The sequence below is a fragment of the Tenrec ecaudatus genome, chromosome 5, assembly GCF_050624435.1.
Source record: "Tenrec ecaudatus isolate mTenEca1 chromosome 5, mTenEca1.hap1, whole genome shotgun sequence".
In the NCBI taxonomy this organism is placed as follows: domain Eukaryota; kingdom Metazoa; phylum Chordata; class Mammalia; order Afrosoricida; family Tenrecidae; genus Tenrec; species Tenrec ecaudatus.
The window spans coordinates 122,288,174-122,308,189 of NC_134534.1; the positions used below are offsets into that span (position 1 = coordinate 122,288,174).

General features: G+C 37.6%; 1 protein-coding gene across 1 annotated transcript in view; it reads right to left on the minus strand.

Moving 5' to 3' along the window:
- The window catches only part of CNTN6 (contactin 6), a 272,495-nt gene that overhangs the window by 25,637 nt on the left and 226,842 nt on the right, over positions 1 to 20,016 (minus strand). Inside the window, 5 exon segments of the mRNA XM_075550875.1 lie at positions 2,658 to 2,728; positions 8,476 to 8,625; positions 8,748 to 8,906; positions 9,510 to 9,627; positions 9,993 to 10,171. Coding sequence (XP_075406990.1) covers positions 2,658 to 2,728; positions 8,476 to 8,625; positions 8,748 to 8,906; positions 9,510 to 9,627; positions 9,993 to 10,171 — 677 coding nt within the window.

A 20,016-nucleotide genomic window follows, 5' to 3' on the forward strand; every position in this document is an offset into this window, starting at 1 on the left:
TTGAAACCTGGAAAAAAATAAACTGCCCTGATGTATTAGTTTCTCTTCTCCCTTTCACGGAGATCAGAACTAAAGCCAATTCAGAACAGGATACAAAAGATTAATTACAAGGTAAGCTATTTGATAGAACGTTTGCTTTGTTTTTGATGCTTCCTTGTTCTCAGATTTAATCAAGACGGTTAATCAGGTCATCAGCATAAGTAAAAAGACTTGTGTTTCTGTTAGTCGAGTATTATAAATGTGTCTCAAAGTGCTCTTTCACAGGACATTTGCATCCTGTACAATCAATGTACACTGGGGACAGTCCTCATTATGTATTTAAGGTCCATCCTTGTTTTCACATAAGGTCATAGATTAAAATGATGGAGAAATGTCATACTCAAGCCTTAAATTGTCTCTTTACCACAAAGTTCTTTTCTGAAATATAATACATATATTATTATGATATATTTTTTACCTAAATACAGATTGAGTTAAGATTAAAGGCTTCATTCCATGATGCTCACCTTCCCAACACAACCGCTAAAGACAAAGCAGGTGACTAAGCAAATGTGATGAAAAAAGCTGATGGTGCCCGGCTATCAAAAGATATAGCGTCTGGGGTCTTAAAAGCTTGAAGGTAAACAAGCAGTCATCTAGCTCAGAAGCAACAAAGCCCACATGGAAGAAGCACACCAGCCTGTGCGATAACAAGGTGTCGAAGGGATCAGGTATCACACATCACAGAACAAAAAATTTTATCATTGTGAATGTGGGAGGGTAAGTGTGGAACGGAGACCCAAAGCTCATTTTTAAGCCACTGGACATCCCCTTACAGAAGGATCTTGGAGAGGAGAAGAGCCAGTCAAGGCGCAATGTAGCTATGATGAAACATATAACTTTGCTCTAGTTCTTAAATGCTTCCTCCTCCCCCACTATCATAATCTCAATTCTACCTTACAAATCTGGCTAGACCAGAGGATGTGCACTGGTACAGATAGGAACTGGAAACACAGGGAATCCAGGGCAGATGATCCCTTCAGGACCAGTTGTGTGAATTGCGATACTGGGAGGGTGGAATTGAAAGGGGGAACCGATTACAAGGATCTACATGTGACCTCCTCCCTGGGGGATGGACAAGATAAAAGTGAGTGAAGGGAGACATCGGACAGTGTAAGTTATGACAAAATAACAATTTATAAATTATCAAGGGTTCATGAGGGAGGGGAGAGGAAGGAGGGAGGAGGGGAAAATGAGGAGCTGGTGCCAGGGGCTTAGGTGGAGAGCAAATGTTTTGAGAATGATGAGGGCAATGAATGTACAAATGTGCTTTACACAATTGATGTATGTATGGATTGAGATAAGAGTTGTATGAGCCCCAATAAAATGATTTAAAAAAAAGTTGAAGGCTTCTTTGCATTCAGTTTTTCTTGTTCATCTTTGAATCTCTACTGCTTTTCACAGAGTTGCCATTCTTTTTTGTTGCCCTGGATTTGGACCCCGACTCATGGAAACCCCTCTCACAGTGGAATAATAAGCTGCCAGATCCTGTGCTATCCCCATGATAAATTGTAGATCAGATATTTGTGCTCCGTATATTTTCATTAGTTGGTTTTCAGAGATCCTTAGGCCTTTACAGTTCATTTCAGTCAGGACGCTCCACTGAAACATATGGAACACCAGTCCTCTTACTGACAGTTGGATGGTTATTACCCGTGAGGTTCACTGGCCAGTCAGCCACCAACTCCCACTGAAAAGAGTATCTGCTCAATGATGCGCATTAAATTGAAAGAGTAAAATGCATTCTGAGGGTCTGAACTGATCTATGCATCTCCTTTTGAATACACATAACATTCCTTAAACAAGTTTAGGCACCAGAAGAATTTGGTTCAGAATAGGCATGTACATAAATCCAAATATGACTGAAAATGGGAAAATAGGAATGATACATTGGAAAGTATAACTCTGTGTGGAATTTCCCTCCTTCTAAATTGACAATCACTGGTCTACATGTCAGACAGGTTGATGGACACAGTGTGATCAGATGTAGTATGTGATATTAGAGGTCATATAGTCAAAGAAGTGGATGCTTTGGTACTATGAAAAATAATAAAAATGCTAACAATAAGTAAAGAGGACAATAACAAATAAGTCTATGAACAGTAAAACATGGCTCTCTGATCAGTTCCAGCTGAAGCCTAAAATTATAAGAAAGATATGAATTTGCAAGCATTCTAAATAAAGGTATCAAACTATTTATGGGAAGATGTATCTAGCAAACCCGCCTAATGCCTGTATCAAACATGTTTAAAGAACACGCTGACAGGATTGAAAAGAGCAATGGGGAAAACACAACTTTTTCCTGCCTGCAGTCTACTGAGTCTCATCCCTGTGCAGCCAGACAGTTCCACAGCAATAAATAAAGCAGTTTCTAGTTCACCAGACAAGAACAAAACTGCTACTAATCCGCCCTCAATACATATTTAAGTTATTTTCCTTACATTGGGGAGAAATCTGTACTGTTAGTCATATGATCTCACTTTTGTAATCATCAGAGATCTGTTCATTCCATGTATTTTTATACATAATGATCAAAAATATCTTTTTGTTTTTCAGTATTCTTCTTGGCCAGCCAAATCGTTTCTCCTCCAATATAACTCAGTAACATAGAAAATTACCTCCCACGTAATGATGAGTTCAGACCGACTTCCTCCACCTCCGTTGATATTTGTTGGTGCCATGACTGGAACTAGAAGGGGAAAAAAAAACAGGAAAAGAGAAAAGAACAGAAAAACATGGGATGGCAATTATCAAGGTCCATCATCATTGGGAAGAGTTTTGTTTTGGATTTCACCTTTCAAAATCTCACTCAGGGCCACTGTGAGAGAGCATTGAATTTTTAATGAACATAAATTATGTTTACACATACCCAAATTTCTAAGAGAGAAGATACAATTGTGTTTGATACATGAGCACCCTGGCTCCAAAATTAATTAAAAATTGAGTAACATCATGTATTTGACATTATTATGCATCATCTACTAATTGGCAAAATGATGTTCCATTCAGTTGGTAGCAGTGACACTGATGATTTAGTGCCTAATTAGACAGTTGTGCTGTGAAAAAGTTACTGAGGCAGTTTATTAATTAATTCTTTTTAAAAATAAACTAAAATAATTTTCCTTTCATTGACTATTAGAATACTTTAATGTATAAAATAATATAAATATATGTAAGTAAATGAATTCTTTTAAAAATAAGCCGTTTTGAGTTTCAAATCTCTGAAAAAAGATTGAGCAAGGAGCTTCCCTCCAATACTCCACTCATAAAGTCAGTACGTTTTCTCTGTTGAGCAGTCGAGATTCCCTTTTTAGAGTGAGGATGTAAGGTTCCATGGAAGACTATTTCAGACACTGATCAACTTTATAGATTACCAAACATTTGCCCTTCATATAGACTCTTAAGAAAACTTGGAATGAATAAGAGTTCAAGGTAAGCTGTAAAATTGATTATAATTGTGAGTGTGTGCACGGGAGGATATTGCAGTGTATACTCAGTAGGAAGTTTTACCTGTGTATACACAGTAGAGTGAAAACTTGTGAAAGGGTTAAAAAATAACAACAAAATAAATTACTATTGCCTTTCCCGACACCGTGGCAAAAATCTATGATAATGGATAAATCTATATCATATAGAATTTAATATAAAAATATAGAAATAAATTGTCTGCATTACTATGCTTCATCAAAATTCAGAAGGTGATATATGTATACTAAAAGGCAGAGATTAACATATGAAATTATTCATTGGTCTTTTAAAATTCCGATACAAAATTCAATCCCTCTTCATATAGATATTAACTGTTTAAATAACACCTTAATATTTGCCTTCATCTTTACTTTGATTCTAGCTCATAGCATTCCTTGAAGACAGAGAATGGCCTCATAGGACTTGATTGCCTGTGACCTTTTCAAGAATTCTGGTAGTGGAAAAGTTAAATGTTAGCAACAGAAAGGTCAGTTATTGAGAATCATCAGCTTGAGGAGAAAAGTTCCAACATTCCACACTCTTATACAGTCTAGGGAACCCTGTAGGGCAATTTTGTCTAGCAGGATTGCTGTGAGTAGTAATGGACTCAATTTACACATGTGCATTCTTTTTTTAAAAATTTATTTTTATAGTTTCTTTTTTTAATCATTTAATTGGGGTTCATGCAACTCTTTTCACAATCCATCCATCCATCCACTGTGTCAGCACATTCACACATTTGTTGCCATCATCATTCTCATAACATTTGCTTTCTACTTGAGTTCTTGGTATCAGCAACTCATTTTCCCCCTCCTTCACCCCTCCCTCATGAATCGTTGCTAATTTCTAAATTATTATTATTTTGTCATGTCTTCCACTGTCCGATGTCTCCCTTCACCCACTTTTCTGTTGTCCGCCCCCCAGGGAGGGGGGTTATATGTACATCCTTGTGATTGGTTCCCCCTTTCTACACATGCATTCTTTGTTATAGCAGGTCACTGGTCTTTCCTTCTGTAGAGTGACTGGTGTGTTTGAACTACTGACCTTTTAATTAGCAGACAGGCATTTAACCATTTTATCGGCAGTGCTGTTTTTAACTGGTATAGCAATAAAGTAATTTGATTTTTTTTAAAAGATCCTTCAGATACCCATTTCATACTCAAATTTACCCTAAACTTGCTGTGTTTTGATAATTCTCCCAATGTGTTTACCAAAAACAACATGATTCTGAATGGATTTTACAAAATTGCTGAGTTTAAAGTACTCAACAGCAGATAATTACATTATTTAACGGTTTTTGAACAGTTTGGCCATTTAATTTAAATTATTTTCAACTATAATTTTCAACCCAAACCAAAATCACTGCCATCATTTTGATTCCAAATTATTTAAGTTGACCAGGAAAGGTAGAGAGAGTTCTGTGGGCTTCAGAGACTTTATGAGTGTAGAAAGTCGCAGCTTTCTCCTAAGGAGCTGCTGGTGGTTTTGAACTACCAACCACAAGGACCCTAATGTGTAACCAATGGATCTCAATGCATAAACCATTATAATACCAGGTCTCCATTTACACAGTACAAAATTTCAAATATTCTGGGGACCAAAAAGTTACCATTTTAAATTACCTACACTTAAACCATAGGCCTGTTGGATACAATTTAGCCACTGATAATATTAAAAATAAGACATTGATGTATGATTTGGGACCTCAGGGAAATCGTTAGAAAGAGACTTTGATATTTAATATATCTTTCCATAAAATTTTTTTAAATCAAACCATGTACCCAAACATATCACCTCAAGCCACTTCCAATATACAGTGCTCCTATAGGATAGCATAGAACTGCCTCATATGGTTTTCAAGAAGCTATGGAAGCAGAGAGCCCAGGATTAGCTGGTGAGTTTGAATGGTTCATGTCCTTCTCAGTCCAATTTACCACCCACCAGGACTTATAGGTACCAAAATATGAGCTGCAGACAAATAACTAGAACCAATTCTAGTCACAGGATCATGAGCTACACCCTGAGATTCCAATGTGGTGAGTCTGGTAGGGATCCAGGGATCTCTGTATTTACACATTTTCTCTGGTTGATTTAATGTTCATTTACCTTACTGACCCACTGTTTTGGAGAATGCTGGAGCAATAGTTAGGATTTCAGGATTTTAATCCTGGTTCTTTCAGAAATGACCAGTTAACGGGTCAGATCTTTATTTATCATCTCTGGGAAACAAAGGACTCTCCTCTCGGTTCTCAAGTTCTAGGATGATTTAGCTCCAAGAGCTTGCTGTCAAATATGATGATCTCATTTCACAACATGGATGAACCGGGAAGACATGATGTTTACTTAAATAAGCCAAACACAAATGGATAAACATTGAATGAGACCAGCATTATAAAAAGTCAAGAATATATTTGCAAAGAAAAATAAACATTCTTTCATGATTGCTAGGGAAGCCACAGAGCAGGAGGGAAAAGATCACTGATTAGAGTGTAGGTAAGAGTTCACTCGGGTGAAAGAAATGCCATTACACAATGCAGCGCACTTCAGTACACTGGAACAGAAGAAAAGGAAGACACTGAGTAATATAGAAGAAAATGGCAACTACAAAAACTTATAACAAATCCAATCCTGGAACAGCAGTAATTTTTAAGAAATTAGAAACAAAGAAAAGTCTACCTTTGAAATAGGTAAAGGGGCTCAAATGAGAGGATGCTCTCATACAAGTATAGAATTAGTGGTGAGAACTTCTATTATATCCATGCATTTATAAATGCTACATTCATACATATGTAACAGAGCACATAGGAGAATAGTTTTAGAAACTACTTAGGCACGGGAAATGAATCACTAGCCTTTAAGACCAAAGACTAAAGTCTCAGGTCAATTGGCAAAACACAGTTCATAAAAATAATGCTCTATTTTCTAGTCAGGTGTAGCTTCTGGAGTCTTAAAAGCTTGTAAATGGCCCTCTAAGAAGCAACTATTGATCTCTTCTCAAGTGGAATAAAGTAGAATGAAGAAAGACAAAGACTAAAGAAAGCAACTAGTTAATATTCCACATTAAAAATTGCATTCTGTGACATGGTGTCAAAAACACTAGGTGGTGCCTGACGACCACTGCCCACGACTTGGACCAAGACCATAGTAGAACACGCTGGTTACAATGGAGGTTCTGGGAGGCTAACAAAACTAAATTTTAAATATCTACAACATAATATATATGTATATCTGATTCCTGGGAAGATTGACCTGCAACAAAATCCTCTAGTGCACTCACAGGCACGATGTAAAGGGAGCAATAAACCTGTGAAAATGTGCTCACCAGAACAATCAGCCACTCGACACCACAAGGATATTTGCCAGGAAACGGAAGCTGAGGCCACAGAGAGGGTCAGGGAAACTGGAGGAAAGGGCCTGGGGCAGCAGGCGGAAAGTGCCAGTACAGTGCAATGCTGTGGGAAGCCAATGTCCTGGAATGATGTTGCATAAACTATTGATAGGAAAACTAAGTTCTGAGGTAAATTTTTACTTAAAGTTTAACCAAATGTTAAAAAACAAAACAAAAAAGAGTCCCATACCTCCATCCATGATAAATATAATAACAGTACGTTAAGGATCCCGGTTGTCCTGTCTGGTGAGCAGTTTTACTGCTACCTTCAAGGTCGGTGACAGCTTCATGAAGCTGTCTGCTTTTATAGAAACTTGCAGCCTCTGAACTCCAATGCAGGGTGACTGTGTTGGAGCTGATTCCATGCCAGGGGGGTTGTTTGCTGGGTTTAGTTTAGGAGGCACTGAATGCACAAATACATTTCCCTCTTTGTGCATAGTGAGCTGAACCTCGAGATGAGCAGTTTGAACCCCCACGCAGAGCAGCATAGGAACAACGTGGCCCTCTGCCCTTGTGAAGATTCAGTCTCCACAACATAAAGGGTGCAGCCCCACTCTGTCCTGCTCTGTCTCTCTGGGTTGGAATAGGCTTGATGGTCATGCGTTTGGTTTTGAGTTTAGGAGCACAAATGGTTACGTGTTTGACTCCCAACTATGGATACGTAGTGTTTTGAATTCACCCAGAGATGTGTTGGAAGATAGACCTAACAATTTGTTTCAGAAAGATCTTTGTGGCTTGTAGCAGGTCCACTCTGCACACTGTACTAATCATATGTTGGAAGGGACTCCTCAGCAACTAATGACAATACTTATACTTTAAAAGGGCCAGTGACATCTGATTGCCTCTAACAGTTGTGTGCACTTGATTGAGGTAGTTTGCATTTGATCAACTCAGTCAGCAACAAGAAAGAAATCCTTCATTTTTATGTGGACTATATAAGCATGCAAACTCTGTTAATTAAATACAGCAAGCACCTCAAATGCCACTATAAATGTGAGAGTTTAAGAGTGGAACAAAGAAGATCCATTGGAACGAGCTTAACGAAGGCTTGATTTCTGAACCAGAGTCTACTCATGTTCTGCTGTTTAGTGACCCAATTGATGCTCAATTAGTGATTCCATTAAATGAGGTTAAGATTTGCCTAATTTGCACAAGGGAAAATTTATACTATTGCTCCATGAAACTGCAACTAGGTCAGAGTTGAGAAATAAATGGAAAAGTATGGAAGACTGCATTACGGTGCTGCAGTTAATTGTTGGCTACGACAATTTAATGAAACATGCAGAAAGTAACTCAACTGAATCTACGAATCTATTGGATTTTTGCTAGGACACAGAAGAAATGCGAAACCAGCTTCTGAACAGCTCTTATTTTGACCTACTGTAGTTATTTCTTATTGCACTTAATATTCAAGGAATGCACCTTGCTTTGTACACATCAAATATTAAAAATAAGAACAACTGATGGCTACCTTTGATACTGAGCAAAACCTCTAAGTCCTCCCAAAGCACTTCTTATTTATTTTGTCTAACACCTAACATAAAGAAGACCTCATCTTTCTCAGAGACATACGTGCTTACCTGATGCTTTGGTTCTTAACAATTCCGATGGCTTACTTGGTTCTCCAATCCCAATGCTGTTCCCAGCAACAACACGGAATTCATACTCCACCCAAGGACTCAAGCCAACCACGGTTGCACTATACGTCTTACCATTGAGGATTTCTGGAACTAAACAAAGAGCAGCATACTGGAGATACCTTCATTGGTGCTAGTCACAATCAATCAATTAAATAAAGAAAGCTTTCATGGGTTAAAAAAATTAAAAATCACCGAACACATGAATCACCTACCTGTAGAAACAGCCTGCCAACCCAAAGAAAATGGTGTTCGAGTCTGAATAGTAAATATTTGAATAGGACTGTTATTATCTGGACCTGGTCTCCAGCTGAGTTGAGAGGTGCTGCTAGAAATATGTTCCACTCTCACATCCTCTGGGGGGCCTGGGGGACCTTGAAAAATAGGTTTTATGATATTAGAGTTATTAGACTAAATGGCAGAGGCAGGGACAGTTTATCTTATCTGGAAAAGCAAAATATTGAACATTGTATGTTGATAGGATATTATTAGATATAAAGTTCTATTAATTGAGCTTACATGGTAGGAGATTAATTCAGAAATGTTTCCTTTGAAGATCAGAAAATGTCATTCATGAAATGGTTTTATATCATTCAATAAGGAGCTTATCTCAAAAACCGAGAAACATTCTCTCTCCCCCTGAGTTCTCATTGCATACATACAGTATGGAGAACTTCAGATTCATGTGAGTCGAACCCTACTGGTTTGGTATGAATAGAAGGTAACTCTCAGTTTTAGGGAATGACATTGCCTATTCAAACTGAGTGTGCCATATAAATAGACAAAAACTGCTCAATTCATTGCCCATATCCATAGTACCCAAACTCTGGATTTCAAAGCTTTAGTAAAATAGAAAATTCCAATATTTAGTGTCAGTTTCTATAATGATATGGTCTTTGAAAGAGCTAGTATTTATTTATTGAAAATTTGGCCTATAAATATATCATGTGATTACTTATTTTAACCATTTTGCTTACCTCTAACAATGATATCAGCTACAACAGATAAAATTTCTAGAGTTGTTTGAACTATGCACTTATATTTTCCTGAATGGCTTAACTGAATATCCCTTATCATCAAATCTCCAACAGATTCCTACAGATATGATGGGGAAAATAAGAAAAAAACATAATCTAACTCAACAGGTCCCAATTTTTGCTGGGTAAATATTAAATATAATACATATCTGTAATTATAATACATATAATACATATCTGTAAAAGTAAGTATCACTATAGTGCAGTTTCTTATACTGATTTCCTTTAATATCCCTTTTATTATGATGGCATATATAACATAAATATTTCTATGAAAGACATAAAGCAAACAAAGCAGACGTCACTTCAGAAAAAGACAGTAATTATCCATGCAAATAAAGATGGAAGGATAATTATGAAAGATATTGATATGTGTAACATTCCATTCATTGTATTAAATACTTAAAAAATTCAACCACTTACTCCTCCAATTCTTTCAAAATGATTAACTCCTTTCTTTTTAAAGTCTATGTTATCTCCATTGAAGGACCAGACAAACACAACTTCAAGGGAGGGGTCGTGGGATACCTGGCACGGCAGGACTACACTCTCACCCACCGTCACATCCATTTTGAAAGGTGGGACAGTAATAACAGTTCTCTCTGTTGAGAAAAATGCATGCATTTTATTGAATGAATCCCTATCAAATGTTTGGCTATTGCAATAAATTATATATTTAGCATGATTTTGTAATGATTAAAATAAATGTAACTCTAAGTTCTACTGATAATTATAAAAATGGTATCTCCTTTTTGCATTCATTATCAGTGCAACTAATTACTCGTTAAAACATTAAGGATATAATTTTTAATATTTACTATATAGTTTTCAATATATTATGGATTTCAAAAAAATTTAAACATGTAGAATAAACTAAATTTTATTTGTTATTTTATATTTTAAAATTACAAGCACAAATTACTATTGACACACAGGTAGCAGCTTGAAATATTCTTTTATAAGTTTATATAAACTATGTTCCCCAAATCAGAACAATAATATCTTATGTAAAGAATTATAGTCACATGCTTATATGCATTTTAATGTATCAATACAACATATTTATATGATTTGTGACATAGTGGTAATAAATTCCCATAGTGGTAATAAAAATAATATATGAGTCACAAAGATAAAAGTTTTTCTTGGTTTTAATCCAAATTTTACAAAGGAGCCTTCATCATATATTTGGATTTAGAAGTTCAATATCCCACAAAGGTTAATCTTTGGAAGGGTTTATATTCAATAATGGGGTTTTAGACCAAGTCTAATGAAAAGTTAGTATGCAGTAAGACATTCCACAAAAGTGAAATAGGACCCTGGAGAATGTCTTTCTCTAAAAGTGAAACACAGATAAAGTATAACCCTTCCTCAGGAAGTCTTCTGTGAGATTAATGAAATATTTTCATTTTATTTCTTAATGTTGCTCACAATAGTAAAATTGTATTTATATAGTTATCTGCAGTCGTGATATTATGGATGAACAATCTGAGAAGCTTGTTTTTCAACAGATCACTATGCAAAAAATGCAGTCACAAAATTTTCAGAAGGATAGCTAAGAATGTGTGGTATGTCAGTGAGACAACCTTACCTAACAAACATGCAGGAATATTCAAGATTTACAAATTCTGATGCTAACCTCATCAGGCCAGCAGTTTAAAACCACCAGCCGTTCTGAGGGGCAAAAATTGAGACTTTCTAAAAGTGTACAGAGTAACAATCTCAGAAGGCCACAAGAGCAGTTCTACCCTCTCCTTTAGGGTTGTTAGGATAGCAGTGAATTTGTTTGTTTGGATTTGGGTTTGGGTTTACAGACGAAGGTTAAGCACAACAGTCTTCAGTACGAATTACATCTCATGGTCAACCAAATAAAAAAATCACCACTGTTGGATTGAAAATCATCTCATTATAAATAAGGAAATAATTGAAATTGTCATTTAGTTCATTTTACTTGGATCATAAATCAATAGAAGTGGCAGTAGAGAAATACATGACACACTATATTGCATCAGACACATTTGTTTGTAAGAACTCTAACATTTTTTAAAAAAGCTAAAATCTCACATTCTTGACCTCAGCTATGATCTTTTAAACCCCATTGTGTAGATGAAAATGCTGGCCAAAGGGGGAGAAAAAAGTAGGCAAAAGAGGAATTATGTCTGATGAAGAATACCTAATATATAGTGGACTCCCAGATAATGATCAAACCTGTCTTAGAAGAAATACAATCTGAAAACTCCTTAGAAGAAAAGATGGCAAAGCATCCACTCTCTTAGTTTGAACACACCATCAGGAAAGAATAATTGCTAGAAAAGTACTCCTACTCTCTACCAATTAGTATGGTTAGGTTTCAAAGATAAGAGCGCTGTGTAAACATCAGTATTACACAAAAAATGGAGAACCACATTAGATCAGAAAATGGGGATCACTTCATCTTACATAATTACTAAGTTACATCATTAAATAAAAAACAATTTGCATTACATCATTACACAATTGTGAACTTATGTTATATAATTGTCAAACACTGAGAATCATGACCCATCCAAATTAACTCATAATCTTCAACATCATAACTTTCATCATTTGGTACTGCCAGAAATAACGATTGATGTGCAAAATATTCAGGAAGAAAATTTGTCACTATTGTTATAGATGTAAAATGCTGGATTATAAGAGTTATTAACTAAGAAGTAGCGAGACTTCATACTTTGTAGAAGATTGGTGAAAATGAAGGATATTGTGAGATGTGTTGAGATCAATCAGACGACATCTTGTACCAGAACTATGAACTAAAAAATATGAGCAATCATAAATATGATTAAGGACTGAGTATTGTTTTGTTTTTATACACATAATGTCCCCATTAAATGTATAGTAGTCAACTCCATGACAACTAACAACCTGAAATACGGTGGCACTTTGTTTAGCAATAGGATGCTTAATTATGATTCTGGCATTTAGAAAAATGGCAGATGTTTCTTTAGTAAACATTTGTTTTAGAAAGCAGGAAGTTTAATCCTAAATATAGAAGTATCCCTTGGTAAAAGATCCATAAACAAGATGAAAGAAGGAAAGGAGAACTCTTCATATGTACTATATAAGCTTTCCTGTTTTCATTTTTTCTTTCTCTTATTATATTATGCATATACATTTTATTTTCATCATTTATAAGAAAAACTTTTGCAAATGACTTTGTGGGTTAAACAACTCAATCTCAATCTTTTATTCAATCCCTTCGACAAAGAAGGATACATTATTTTCAGAGATACAGCTAAATCCTTTAGGGATAGAGAAAATATTTTTCTTGTAGTTGCTCTACAAAAAAAAAAGCATGACTGCCAAAAAATGTATCACTAAGGTATTATTTAAGGAACCTTCATGGTGTAGCAGTGATGCATATTGACTGCAATCTGCATGGTCAGCACTCTGAAAGCATCAGCAGCTCCTTGGGAGAAAGACTGAGATTTCAACTCCCATAAACAATTATCGTCTCTGAGTATTGACTTGATTTACATTTATAGGAAAACAAGTTCTTTAACTGGATATTTTGGTGAAGAACCGTGCAATTATTTAAAGTTTTAGATAGTAAAATGAAAGTCAATGGACTTCTGGTAAGATGAGGACTAGGAAGGGAGCTCACCCTGGGAGCTCCTTGGACATAGGTGAGTTGGGAGATCTGGGGGCCCAGTAGAGGTCCTGAGGCAGTTGGTTGTTCGCTGTGAGAGCCCAGAGCAGTTCCCTGCACCTTAGCATGACTTACATCTCCTCTCCTGTACCCATTGCAGAACCCTGGGGACTCGAGGCCTGCAGCAGGTACGGCTCTGGCCTGCACTGCCTGTGTTGCTGTGAATCTCATCACAGCTATCAACCCTGGTTATCCACCTGTGCCCTGGCTGCTATGCCCAAACTGGCCAGCTGTTCTTTGACACCCAATACGGTGCATTCTTTTTCCTACCCTTTCCTTTCTCTGCCCAGTTCCTGTGCTTGGGGCTTCAGAACTGTGTACCAAGCTGACAGACATGGCTGGGGCCTTTTCCGTGCACCCCCTCACCTACCCACCCACTCAACATGTCTCTAGCTAATAACAGACTGCCCCCACCTCTACCCTCACCCTAGGCCAACACTTCCCTTCAGACTGTGGCTTAGGCTTAGGAAGCTGCAGATGACTTTTATAGCTACAGACGGGTTCCCACAGAAGCCCAAGCAATGCTTGAATGCAACACAGGCTGACCACAGAGCCTGAGAGAGCCATCCAACATGCCTCCAAAAGAAGGGTGAGAGGGAAACCCTGGTGAAACAAAGATGCAGCATGACCCCCAAGGAAATTGGGTACAGGCAGCAAGCAGAAGATTTACTACCAACCTACCAAAGAGAGAACCACGGGATATTTGACTCCTGGGGAAATGGCAGCAAGTTCCTGCAAAATGTCATGTAAACAGCAATTTGTCTCAATAACCTCAACAAGAAAACAGGAGAAATATAACCCAATGTCAGAGGTTATCTTGAACCTAATGGCTTTCATAGAATAGGCAGATGTTGATCTGCCACAGAAAGAAATCTTCAGAATATGAAATACGTAATACAGAAAGAGGATGACATCACAGAGGAGATAAAGGCCATGCACCAAAGGGAAATAGAAGAGTTAAGGCACAAGGTAACAAAAGTACATAGCAAATTCACAGACTTCAACAAACTTGAAGAAGCAGAGAATCATACCAGTGACCTAGAGGATACCAGGCAGACTTCAACAAGTGTGAAAGATAGTGAAGCAAGATAGGGGAACATTAGAATAATTGGACTACCAGAATAAGACACAATGAAGAAGTCAACAGCAAAAGGACTGAGGGAATTCTTAGAGAAAAACTTCCCCAGCTTAATGAATGAAAATCAGGCAACCATTAAGGAAGCCAAAAATACCAGTTAGGCTGAAGCCCAAGAAAAATTCACCAATGAAATCCTAATCTCAGAATAAATTGATCTCAAGGTGAAAGCCATAAAAAGAGATAAGGAAGGGCACGATATAATTCTCAAGAACACAGTAGACCAAGAACCAGTGAACATAATAAATTTATAAACACCCAATGAGAGACCCGAAAAATTCATCAAATGTTCCAAAAGGTGAAAACAGAAATCATAAACTCAGCAAACAAAGTAGGTTACTTTAATACAGCACTCTTCAAGAAAGATAGATCACAGGAAAAGAAGCTTAATAAGGAGGCTATAGAATTAAACTCTACAATTAGGCAACTAGACCTCAGAGATATTTTCAGAGCTCTCCACACAAATTAAAAATAATCTACACTTTCTCAAGCCCACAAGGCATATACCTGAAGACATACCACATGCTGGTACACAAATCAAGCCTGTGTAAATTCAAGCACATAGAGTTCACTCAGACATCCTTCTTAGAAAATTATGTCATAAGGCTGGAAATCAACAAAAGGATGATTAAGAAACAAGAGCAAATAATTGGAGGATGAAAAATTCCCTAATGCGTAATGGGAGCAGACATGAAATTAGGATGTTTTCAGAAACCAACAAGAAGGAGAATACACTGCATATCAAAACCTTTGGAACACAGCAAAAGCAGTTATCAGAGGAAGTTTTATAGCAATAAATTCACATACAATAAAATTTGAGAAGATTACAATTGCTATGCTGGCACAAAAAGCCCAGCAATTAGAACAGTGCCAATAGGACAATCGTAGTAACAGCAATAGAAAAGAAATAATAAAAATCAGGAATGAGATACTTAAGAGGGAAAAACTAAAACAACAGAAAAAATAAATGCAGCTAAAAGGCAAATCTTTGAAAGGATTAACAGAACTGACAGACCATAGGCAAATCTAACCAGAGAAAGGAAGGAACAAGCATCAATAGCCAGGATGTGGAATAAATTGGCGGAAATAACAACAGATCATAAAGAAATTAAAGGGCTAATAACACAGTATTATGAAGGCCAGTATGTCAAAGAATTCGACAACTTGGAAGACAGGAACAAATACTTGGAAATTCCTCCCTAAAATATCTCAGATGGATGTCAAGAATCTCAACAGACTCATCGCAATAGAAGAAATATTCAAGGTTATAAAGTGATTACCAACAAACAAATCCCCTAGGTCAGATGGCTTCACAGGAAAATTCTACCAAGCATTTAGGGAAGAACTGACATCAATCCTACACCAATTCTTCCAGAATATAGAAAAATATGGCAAACTCAAACTCTTTCTATAAAGCTACTGTAACACGGATACTTAAAGCAGGCAAGGATACCACAAGAATTGAGATCTTCAAACCGTATCTCTAATGAAAATTGATGCAAAAATCCTTAACAAAATACTGGCCAACGGAATACAAACGTATATAAAACAAAGATTTCACCATGACCAAGTGGGATTGATTCCAGGAATGAAGGAATGGTTCAACATACAAAAGTCCATCAGCATTATTTGCCACATTGTCATGAAAAATTATAAGAACTATATATTATTGATAAAATCATAAAAAGCATTCAATAGCATCCCACACCCATTTCTATTTAAGACATTCAAGAAGATAGGAATGGAAGGAAAATTCCTCAATATAATATAAGCTATATAGGAAAAACCATCAGCCAACATGGTTGTCAATAGAAAAAAGATGGAAACAATCCCACTGAAGCTCCAAAAGAGGAGTGGTGGAAGTAATTAGGATATAAGTTCAACAAACAGAAGTATATCAGACTGCTATATACATTGGACAAGACCATTGAAAAGGTGATCAAAAAGATAGTACCCTTCAAAAGAGCCAAGTACAAATTGAAATGTCTAGGGATATACCAAACCGAAAAAACCCAAAGATTTGTCTGAAGAAAACTACAGAACACTATTACAAGAAACCAAGAACAATCTCCACAAATGGAAGATTATCCCATGCTCCTGGATGGAAGACTTAATATAGTACAGATGTCAGTTCTGCCCAAGACACTATGTAAATTTACTGCTGTTCTGATACAAATGCCATCATCTTTCTTCAAAGATTCAGAAAAACTGACTACCAACTTCATATAGAGAGGGAAAAAGCCTAAATTAGCAGAGAATTCCTCAAGAAGGAGTACAAAGTTGGAAGGTTGCATTACCTGACGTTAGCAGCTATTCTACAGCCATAGTGGTCAAAGCAGTGTGGTACTGGTATAATGACAGATAAAGAACTGAAAACCCAGAAATAAAATCATCAACATACAGACAACTGGGCCCCCAAAATTTCAAATGGGAAGCAGATGCCCTCTTCAACAAGTGGTGCTGGAAATAAAATTTATATCTATCTGTTGAAAAATGAAGCAAGACCCTTTCCTCACTCCGTGCACAAGAATAAGCTCAAGATGGATCACAGACCTCAAGGTAAAATTCCAAACAATTAGGGCCATTAATGAGGGAATTGGAACATACCTCAGAAATTTGACACAGGGAATTTATAGGCTATCAGATATAGAGAAGGACACTAATACAGGGGAAGCACAAATTGACAAGTGGGATACACTGAAGACAAAACACCTGTGCACATCTAAGGAATTTGTCAAGAAAGTATTAAAAGAGTCACAGACTGGGAACATATCTGTAACACTGACACATCAGACAAAGGCCTTATTATTTAACTCTAAAAAAAATCTAATAGCCCATAAAGGAGGAGGGAAAAGGACCTGAACAGAAGTTTTCCAAGGACAGAAATCAGAATGGCCAATAAGCATATGAGAAAATATTCCTGATCATTAACCAAAAGAGAAATAAAAAGTAAAGCAACTATGAGATACCACCTAACGCCCTCAAAGATAGCCCAATTCAAAAAAAATCAGAAAGCAATAAGTGTTGGAGGGGCTGTGGTGAGATAAGAACTCTCCTCCACTGCTGGTGGACCTGTAGGTATGTTCAACTATTATTGAAATCAATTTGGCAATACCTAAAACAAATGGAAATTGAGCTACCATATGACCCAGCAATCCCCCTACTGGGCATATATCCATAAAAGGCATGAAACTGATCAATGCCAGACATCTGCAATCCAATATTCATCATAGTTCAATGCACAATCATAAAGAGTTGGAAACTCTCTAAATTTCCATCAACGGAAGAATGGATTTAAAAACCTGGTACATGAACCCAATGAAGTCCTATGCATCCATGAAAAGCAGTGATGAACCCATGAAGCACATCGTCACATGGGAAGAATTGGAATAAATTATGCTAAGCAAAGTTAAACAAGAACAAGTACAACATGAGTGCACTGAGGTAATTTTAAAACGCACAAGGGACACAGGTGAAAAGCTACTAAATGCATAAATTCCTGGGGCAAGATCCAGGCACTCTGGCAGGGCTCAGACCCAACCCAGGGATACATATGGCAGCCAACTAAAAGGAGGGGAAATAAAGGAAAAGACAAAGAGGACATGAAGACGAGGGAACGGGGCACCAAGGCATTAACCCACCCATGGGCAGGGTATTGTTTATGTAGCCACAGGAAAGGGAGAGAGTGACCAAACCTCAACCTCATGCATAAGACTTGAAGGGAAATTACCAGCATGAAGCAGTAAACCAACAGAGAGGTCTGTGGGGCTGGCCCCAATCCCAGCTATGTCGGCCCCATTTCCAGAACAACACACTGTAGAGTACAGCACCGAAGATACAGCTTGGAGGGAGGGGTGGGTCTGCTCAAAACATGCAGGAGCAAAATGAGAGGGAAGGAGAGGGCGAGAGTGGACTAAAACCTGGCCCACCGAGCTCTGAGGACGAAATTCCTGCTTGGAGCAGCGAATCCACAGAGAGGACGATAGGGCCATCCTCACCATTAGACACAACATCCTCTCATTGACCTGTAGCACTACAGGGATAACAGTGGAGACACAGTGCAGGAATGGTGCCCGTCTGACCACTCCACCACTGGGCTAAACATGAAGGGAATCCAACAGAATAGGGGAGTATAAAGAAGTGCCTGAGGAATCCCAAAAATAAACTTTGGAGGCAGGGCTTGGCACCTCCTCAGACTTGATCATAAAACATCCATAAAGGTCAACAGGCAGTCCTGGAACTATTTATAGGCTCTCGCCCTCCCCCATGTCTATCTATGTAAGATGGACAGAATAAACAATCCCGAGGAGAAAGCAATGAGGCCAACGGTTATGGGGAACATGGGAGAAGGGGTGGTGGGGAAGGAAGAGGGGAGCCAATAAAACCAGGAACAAGGGAACAGCAAGTGATCTAAAACCGTTGTCTGGTGGGGCTTGATCAAGTGCAATGTAGCCAATCAGAATTGCTGAAAGCCAAATGAAGGTCAAACATGATAGTGGGACAAGAAGAAAATAAAAGCAAATAGAGGAAAGAACTAGGAGGGAAAGGACATTTATAGAGGTATAAATATAAGCGCATACATATGGAAATATATTTATATATAACAACAGGGACATACATATATACATATATTTATATGTTAAGTATTATGGTAGCAGACAGACATTGGGCCTCTACTGAAGTACTCTCTCATTGCAAGAACACTTTGTTCTAATAATCTGGCATTCTGTGATGCTCACCTTCCTAACATGATTGCTAAAGACAAAATGGGTGCATAAGCAAATCTGGTGAAGAAAACTGATGGTGCCCAGTTATCAAAAGATATAGCATCTGGAGTCTTAAGGCTTGAAGATAAACAAGTAGTCATTTAGGTGGGAACAGCTAAGCCCATAAAGAAGAAGCACACCACCTGTGTGACCAGGAGGTGTTGACAGGATCAGGTATCAGGCATAAGAAGACCCAAAACAAGCAATCATATTGATGCAAACCAGGAGGGTCAGAGTGGAGGCACAGGGCGCATCTGTAGACTATTGGACATCTCCTTACAAAAGGGTCACAAGGAGGAGACAAGCCAGCCAGTGTGCAGTATAGCACCAACAAAACAAAACATTTTTCTAGTTCTTTAATACTTCTTGCACCCCCACGACTATCATGACCCAGTTCTATCTTACAAATCTATCTAGACTAGAGCATGTACATTGGTACAGAGAAGAGCTCTTAACACACCAAATGCAGAACCGGAAACCCCTCAGGAATTATGGCAGTAGTGATATCATGAGGGTAGGGAGAAGGTGGTGGGAGAAAGGAAGAATCAATCACAGTGTCCGATGTACACCCCCCACCCACTTGTCTACCCAGGGTGACAGACAGCAGACAGTAGTGTAAGATATGAAAATAATTTAAAATTTATCAAAGTTTCATGAAGGTAGGAGGGTGGGGCAGGGAAGAAAAATGAGGAGCTGATTACAAGGGCTCATGTAGGAAGGAAATATTCTGAAAATGATGATGGCAACAAATGTACAAATATGCTTGACACAATGGATTGTTATAAGAGCTGTAAGAGCCCCCAATGAAATGATAAAAAAAAGAAAGCCACTCCTTCTATGTATGATACCATGAAGTAT